General features: G+C 25.1%; 5 protein-coding genes across 5 annotated transcripts; 2 read left to right on the forward strand and 3 right to left on the reverse strand.

Moving 5' to 3' along the window:
• Positions 1–266: 266 nt before the first annotated feature.
• Positions 267–1,175, reverse strand: ENU1_197930 (casein kinase, putative; the record flags this gene model as incomplete). The annotated part of the gene is made up of 1 exon (XM_008862020.1): positions 267–1,175. One exon carries the CDS (start codon positions 1,173–1,175, stop codon positions 267–269), a length of 909 nt encoding a protein of 302 aa, XP_008860242.1.
• A 501-nt stretch (positions 1,176–1,676) lies between these two features.
• ENU1_197940 (ribosomal protein L14 protein) lies at positions 1,677–2,042 on the forward strand (the record flags this gene model as incomplete). The annotated part of the gene is made up of 1 exon (XM_008862021.1): positions 1,677–2,042. One exon carries the CDS (start codon positions 1,677–1,679, stop codon positions 2,040–2,042), a length of 366 nt encoding a protein of 121 aa, XP_008860243.1.
• Positions 2,043–2,122: 80 nt separating this feature from the next.
• ENU1_197950 (hypothetical protein) lies at positions 2,123–3,634 on the reverse strand (the record flags this gene model as incomplete). The annotated part of the gene is made up of 1 exon (XM_008862022.1): positions 2,123–3,634. One exon carries the CDS (start codon positions 3,632–3,634, stop codon positions 2,123–2,125), a length of 1,512 nt encoding a protein of 503 aa, XP_008860244.1.
• A 388-nt stretch (positions 3,635–4,022) lies between these two features.
• ENU1_197960 (hypothetical protein) lies at positions 4,023–5,243 on the reverse strand (the record flags this gene model as incomplete). Its single annotated transcript, XM_008862023.1, has 1 exon — positions 4,023–5,243. The coding sequence occupies one exon, from the start codon at positions 5,241–5,243 to the stop codon at positions 4,023–4,025; it is 1,221 nt and encodes a 406-aa protein (XP_008860245.1).
• A 379-nt stretch (positions 5,244–5,622) lies between these two features.
• ENU1_197970 (Rho guanine nucleotide exchange factor, putative) lies at positions 5,623–7,524 on the forward strand (the record flags this gene model as incomplete). The annotated part of the gene is made up of 1 exon (XM_008862024.1): positions 5,623–7,524. One exon carries the CDS (start codon positions 5,623–5,625, stop codon positions 7,519–7,521), a length of 1,899 nt encoding a protein of 632 aa, XP_008860246.1. The 3' UTR covers positions 7,522–7,524.
• Positions 7,525–8,102: the final 578 nt, after the last annotated feature.

The following is an 8,102-nucleotide window of genomic DNA, read 5'->3' on the forward strand; positions in this document are numbered from 1 at the left end:
AATAAATAATAATAAATAATAAGGATTAATCTATAACTAACTTATTATTTATATCTCTTATTTATTTTTTTTCATATTAATATAAATAAATTATAGAATAAAGAAGAATAATAATTGATTAAAATAATAAACTATTAAGTTCTAGAGAATTATTTAAAAATAAAAATAAAAACAACATATTAGTTTTTATTCGTAAGTAACGAAATTATAAATACAATAAATTATATTAACACTATAACTTTGCTGTAAAACAGAAGGGAAAGAAGTTATTTTTGGTTCTTATAATGAATCCAATCAAATTCACCATCAAACTGAATATTTTCTCTTTTGGCAATAGACCAAAATAATTTTCTCATTGCAAGATAATCAGGTTCTTCTTCAAATTTAAGACTTCTGCTTATTGAAAGAAATTTCTCAAATTCAGGAGGTAGTCCTTGACATAACTCATTGTTCATGGATGATTGTTTTTTCAATAATATTTTCATGTATTTATCTTTTTTAGTAGTTCCTTTTATTCCTTGCCAAGGAAGATTTCCTTTCATAAAATAAATAAACATATATGCCAAACTCTCCATATCATCTCTTCTTGATTGTTCTCTTCCAAGATGATTATTAATTGATGCATAACGAACAGTTCCAACAAGATTTTTATCTTCATTGTATTCGATATGTTTTTTTGTTCTTCCATCTCGATATTTTTTTGCTAGTCCAAAGTCAATTGTATATACAGTATTTGATCTTTCATTTCTTCCCATGACAAAATTATCTGGTTTGATGTCTCTATGAATGAAATCTTTTGAATGAATAAATTGAATTCTCTTAATGCATTGATCTATTAACATTAATGTTGTCTTTAATGTGAATTTTCTTCCGCAAAAATTAAATAAGTCTTCTAATGATGGTCCTAATAAATCCATTACCATGACATTATAACTTCCATATAATCCCCAATATATTACTGATGGGATGCCAAGAGTAGATTGACCTTGGTTAAGGTATTGATACAATTTATATTCATAATTCAGTTGAGAACGGGCAATGTCTTGTCTTTCCATTTTAACAGCAACCAATTCATTTGGTTCTGATTTGTTCAAAGCTAAATAAACATCTCCAAATGACCCACTCCCAATTTTTTTAACAAGAAGATACTTGTTAGCAATTTTATTTTCCCCCATCAGAAATAGTCAAATGGTTTCAAGTTCAGATTAACTTACCAAGCACTAATGATACTTTTTTGTTTGACATTTTAATCGATTCAAATTTTCTTCTTTTTTAGTTTTGATACTATCTTACTGGATTTTTTCGGGAGTTCCTTTTGTTTATGAGGGGTGAGATGTACTGTTTCTATTTTTAAAGCAATCGATGAATTTTTTTTAATTTAAGAAAATAATTACCTCATCAATTTATTTTGTGTTATATATTACATAAATAATATTTATGTAATATATAACACAAAATAAAATATATTAAAAAAATAATAAAAGTATAGAAAAAGAAGTACCCTACTTTTTTTAAAAAGAACTAAAAATATTGGGAGTAAAAAGAAGAGTTATGGTTTGTTTCTCGGTTATTATTGTGATGAGAATATAAAATTAATATAATCAAATGAAAAGACATTTGTATTTATACAATTGTAGGTATTCAGTAGATTTGTTGAAGTTGGTCGTGTAGTTTTAATGAAAACAGGCCCATTTGCCAGTAAGCTCGCTGTTATTGTTGAAATTCTTGATCATAACAGAATTCTTGTTGACGGACCACAAGCCATTACTGGAGTTCCAAGACAAGTTGTTAATTTGAACACAATCTCTCTTACCTCCTTTGTTGTAAACAAAGTCACTAGAGGTATGACTCATAAGAAACTTTGTCTCAGATTTACTCAAGACGCTATTATTAAAAGATTTAATAAAACTGCTACAGGTAAAGCTATTGAAAAGAGAATTCTTAGAGAAAAGATGACTGATTTTGACAAATTCCAAGTCAGTATTATTAACAGAAAGATTAATGCTGCTGCTAAAATTGCTGTTGCCAGAAAAGCTCATTAAACGAATGATTAGTAGCAAATTTTATTTATAAAAAATCATAACATAGGATAAAAGAAACAACAAATGATAAAATAAAAATTTTAGAATAATTGGAGAATAATAATTCTATCCGTAGTAAATGGTTTATTATTCTTGAGACTTGCTAGTACAAGGTCTTTTTCTGATATTTCGTATGTTGAAGAAATATTCATAATTTTAGATGTGTTTTCTCCAATAGTATTTATTTCATATCCTCCAGTTGTATTTACTTTATATAAAAAGTCACTTTCAATTCCACCTAATGTAAATACATGTTGCCAATTTTCTCCTTTTGGATAGTATTGTTTAATTGTATCTGGTTGATTTAATTTAACTGTGAAAATAAAATGTCTAGGATCAGACATACATTTATTTGTAGATTCAATTGGTTTTCTTATGAAACATCCAATAGTGTCATTTCCACAACAAGCCATAATACATAAATAAGATAAGTTAATAACGTATTTACTAAAGTCTTTTATTGAATATTCATCTTCTTTACTATCAAAAATAATTTTAGAGTTATCACAGTTACACCACTTCTGTAATATTTTTTGATTTACTTTTATCATTTCAGTGAATTGGTCAATTAGCTCTTTTGGTCTATCAGTAACAACAGTACGTGTATTTGATCTATGGAGTCTCATTTGAATCAACTTAGAAAACTCTTCATCAGATGTTCCTTCTTCTCCATTACTATTATTTGGTACATTTTTTATTTCAATATTTTCACCTTGTATTTGGTCATTATTTATCATTTCAGTAGTTAACTCTTTAGTTTTTAATTCATCAATACTTTCAGTTTTTGAATCTGATTGAGATGAAGAAACTAAATCATTTAATGTTGTATCTTTTTTGTTTACTTTTTCTGTTGGTTGTGAATCTTCTATTTTTTGAGAATATGTATTTGATTTTTCAATCATACTTTTTCTATTGTTTCGGTCTTTGTCTTTTTTGTCTTTAAACATAAAACTTCTTCTTTTTAATTTTATACTATCCTCATCATCTTCTGCTCCACTTGTAAGAGTATCAAGAGTATTTGGCATTTCAGAGGGGATAACAATTTCTTCATTAATATTTTTATGTTTCTCAGGAAAATGATAATGAAATTTCTTACTTTCCCAATTTGGTTGTTCCTCGTCTTTATATTTCTTTAAGTTAGTTGCTAATGTTGAGAGATCTCCATTAGCTGTTTTTTCTATCGAAAGTATTTCTTTATTAATAGTTTCATTAATTAATTGATTTCCAGCAACGCAAATCTCATCAATATTATCATATTCTAAATCAATAACTTCTTTTAAAGATTTTAACATTCGTTCCATTTTTTCAATAATTTTTTTTCCTTCCATTAAGTCATCTTCTCTTTTTTGGATGATTTTTTTAATTTGTTCTAGTTTTTCTTCACAGATATTTTTTATTTCCTTTTGATTTCCTATTAAATACTTTTTAGAAAATGGTTCTAAATTCTGTTTTGTAAATTTAACAACCATCTTAGCATTTTCTGCAGCAGCACACATATCATCTGCTCTTGATACTAATGTTATAAACGTTTGGTTTTTGTTTATAGTAAGCATTATTGAACTAATTATTTTTTAAGTTTTTATCTTTTAAGTTCTAATGAGATTTTCTATCTTTAAGTGATGGAATTTTGACTCACATATCTTTTTTTTAATTTTTTTAGACTCTTTTTAATGTTGTAGTCTCGCTTCATCTCCCTCATACCTCCGCAAAAATAACGTATCATCTTCTTTAAAAAAAAATAGTAAATTTGCATAATCAAATTTACTCAAAATGGATAATATAAATGCTTTCAAATTAACACATTTCCAATAATAGATTTATTATTGAATGACAAAGCTTTTATTAAAAAATATAAAACCAAGAATCTCCTCCCCAACCAATTTCAATTCTTTCTTTATTTTTCCTTTTTCTGAAAACCAAGAAAAGAAATTATTGAGTAAATTAATTCTGAGATTGGAGTATGATGATATTTTTAATACTGAATTTACTAAAATTTCTTCCAATGAAAGAATCACTTTTAAGATTTTTATATGATGACCCAATATCCAACACTTCACTAGCCTCTATATCAGGATAACCAATTACAAGACAACCTTTATAATTTACCCTTAAAAGAATTGGACTTGAATTGAGAGGGACATTAAGGATATACTTTGATCGTTTTGCAGTAGGGAACCATCGAGTTGGAATATTTGATAAAGAAGTTTGAAGTGTAAAAATGAAGTGATGGTCATCAGATAAATATTTATCAAATGAAGATATAGAAGAACCGAAATAAAATCCAAAAAGATCAGACTGTGTTTGGAATATAAAGAATAATGATGATTTATTTGTTATTAAATGAGTAAATTCATTTTTATTAAAGGCACGTTGAGAAGAGTCATAAATAATGTTTAATGATTGAGCTTGGTTCCATTGTTTTAATGTTTCATAATACATTTCTATTCCTTTTAGTTTTGGAGTTGTAATAATAATAGAAATTTCTGATGCCATTGACCTTGATCTTCTTCTGGGTTTTAGTTTTGATGAAGAGTTTAAAATATCGGTGGATTGTTTTAAAGTTTTTCCTTTATATTTTTCTTCAATTTCAATACCATTCTTACTTTCTGCTGTACGTGCCGTTTGTGGTTGTTCAATAATATCAGCAGTAAGATGGTTCATATCTAATTTTTTAATAGAAGAAATCATTTCAGGATTTATTTTTCTTTTAGTAGGATGAATTTCTAATGGAAATTTAAATGCACCAAAATTTGTTGAACTATATTGATGGTTTTTTTTTAATTTTTTTGAACTTTGTTGTTGAGACGTAGATGGTTGAAAATGTGTCATAATTAATTCAACATCTTGATTAAATTTTGTTTTTGAAGTCAAAAGATAACGGTCATTTAATTTACAAATTTCGTGTAATGATTTTTTTATTGTCTTAATTACTTCAAGTAATTGTTTTAGGTCTTTTAAAGCAATTTCATCCAATACTATTTTTTCTTTTCGTTCATTTAATTCTTTTTGAAAATAATTTTCATCTTTTTCATGTTCATTTATGTGAATTCTAATATAACTTTGATCACTAATTTCATTTTCTAATTGTTTTGTATCTTCACAAAAATTTTCTAAATTTTCTTTAAACGTTTTATAATTCTCACATTCAACAAATTCTTGCATTTAATTAACAAATGAGACTATTCTTTGAATAATAATGAAGTTCTCAATAGTTTTCATCTTTTTCTTTTTTATAATATTCGTTCTATTTTTTATTTTCTTCTTTTAATTTAAAACGCCTGTTTATCTAAAAATAAACTTTATTTTCATTGTTTTATTTTTTAATTTTAAAAAATTTAAACTTTTCACACTTTTTATGTTTAGATAATTTTTGGTGAATTTACCATCAATTCAACTACTTGAATTTGTTTCAATAGAATAAAGAGAATAGAAATATAATTTTTATTTTTTTGCTAAGTTTTTAATTAAAAAGGTGTATAATTTTTAATAAATACAAAAGAAATTTAAAATATAAAAGAATCAAATACTTTTATTCAAATAAATGGCAACTACCAAGGAAGTTGTTTCTCCAGTTAAACACAACTCACGTCAGTTTAATTTAATTCTTCAAGAGAAACAGGAACAGTTATATTCCGAAATATTTGAAGGGAAAAATGTTATTGAACTTAATGTAAATAATATGATTTTTTATTTACCTAGAATGAATGACTGTGTTGGTATTATGGGAATAATATTAGATAAGAACAGAGATAGTATTAATAAAGGAAAACCAATTAAAGTTACATTAGACCAAACTCTGGTTCCTGCTTTTCAAAAATATCTTTGTTTTATTGATGACAAACGGTCATTTATTCCAGAATATGATATAAAAGAATCTGTTGAATATATTTCTGATTTATGTAGATTTGGTACTCCTATTCAGTTAGCTTTAAATCATGTAGTTCCAGAGTCTTTGAATGACAGAAAAAAGAGAGAGGTTTTATTAGAAGTCTTAATCAAAGGAATGACTTCAGCATTATTAAACTCAATTATGTTATTCAATGAAAAGAAAGAATGCAAAAATTTATTTATTCCAGTATTATTAAAGTTACAAGATGATAGTTCAATAATTAATAAATTAAAACTTTGGCTTGAAATGTCTATTGTAAGACCTAGACATTGTACAATTGCATTTACTGGAGGTATTAATCTTAATTCTCAAACAGAAAAAAAATCTGTTTCTTTAGGTTCAGATATAAAAAGTTCAAAGTTGAATTGTAATAATAACACTAATAATTGCAGTGCTTGTGATATAATTTCTCATGAAAATTTAACAAATAATAAGTCAAAGACTAATTGTATGCATAAATCTGAAGTTTTATTCAAGAAAGAATATAAATACACTGATAAACAAATGTTTGGATTATTAGTATTACAATCCATTATTAGAGGATATAAGACAAGAAAGTTATATAATATTCATGATATAATTCAAAGAAAACAATGCATTATTGAATTACTTCAAACTGAACAAAATTTACATAATAACATGAAACTTATGAATAAATACTTCCTTCAACCAATGAGTATGAAACAAAAAGATAAATTATTTAAAAAGAAAGTATCAAGCATATTCTTAACATTAACGCGTTGTATCAGTTCTTCTTCAATTTTTATCGAAAAGCTAAGTAATATAGTTGAACACTATAAAGTAGATAGTTGTGTTGGTAATTCATTACAAATGCTTCTTCCATACATTGCCCCATATTTAAATTTCACAACAGATTACCAAATCTCACTTTCTACTTGGAAAGATTTAAAGAGAACAAGTGATGTTCAAGAAATTCTTCGTTCAAATTTAGGGGTTAAAGAATTAGAAAATCAAACACTCGAATTTTTACTCATCCAACCTGTTCAACGAGTAATGAGATACCCGATGTTAATAAAAGAAATTATTAAATTAACAAATAAAAATCATCCTGACTATCAACCTTTAAAAGAAGCATTCAGAGAATTTCATTGTTTTAGTAAAATTGCAAATGAACGTTCTAAAATGAGAGATTCTTTACAACAAGTTGCAAAAGAACTTGGAGATGATGAACTACTTGTTGATAATCGATATCATTTATGGACAAGTGAAGTTGTTTCTAAAATAGAAAGTAAGGTGTATTTATTTAACGATATGGTGATGATATGTACCAAGCAAAAAAATGGAAAATGGTGTATTTCAGAAACAATGCAAATTGGAGGAGATGTTGAAATTACAGTTATAGATAAAATAGTAACTGTAAAAAAATTTAGATATACAAAACCATTAATATTTGAATTAGAAAATAAAGAATTAGGACTAAAGTTTAAAAGTCAAATAGAAGAAATAATTCGTGATGATTGGTTTAATTTAAATGATGAACGAAGTTGGATCGATTTGGTTGATAGAAAAATTAAAGAATCTTCAGACTAGTAACTTTTAGTTCATTTTCCTTTTAACTTTTTGTATGATTCACTGATGAAAAAATAATTTTTATGAAGTTTATCAATAATTATTATTTTCTCATTTACTTTCTATAGAAGTATATCTCTTCTTTTTCAGTTATTCATTTATTCTTTCATAAATCCTCATTTATTTAATAGTCATTTCTCTATTGCCTTTTCTTTTTTTATCATTACTTATATTTGTTTTGAATAAATTAATCTTCATAAATCTGTTGACTAATTCTTTCTTTCATTCTAATCAAATATTTCATTGTTATTTATTTTATTTATTATTAATTCAATCTTATGAGAATATTCATGATATTATTTGATTTTTTTCTATTCTTTCTTCATTTTTTTATAAATTCTCTTCTTTTTACTTTAATTTTTTATTTCATTTTACTATTATAGTATAGCATATTATTCTTTCTTCGTTTTGAGTTTTTTTTTATTCTTTTATTTTGTTTCTTTTTTCTCTCTTTCAAATCATGTATTTATTTATTCTTTTAAATAATTATTAATGTCATCATTTCTTTTATAATTTCTTCTATAAATAAAATATTATAACAA

Source organism: Entamoeba nuttalli (genome assembly GCF_000257125.1).
Source record: "Entamoeba nuttalli P19 unplaced genomic scaffold asmbl_9355, whole genome shotgun sequence".
NCBI classification, from domain to species: Eukaryota; Evosea; order Mastigamoebida; family Endamoebidae; genus Entamoeba; species Entamoeba nuttalli.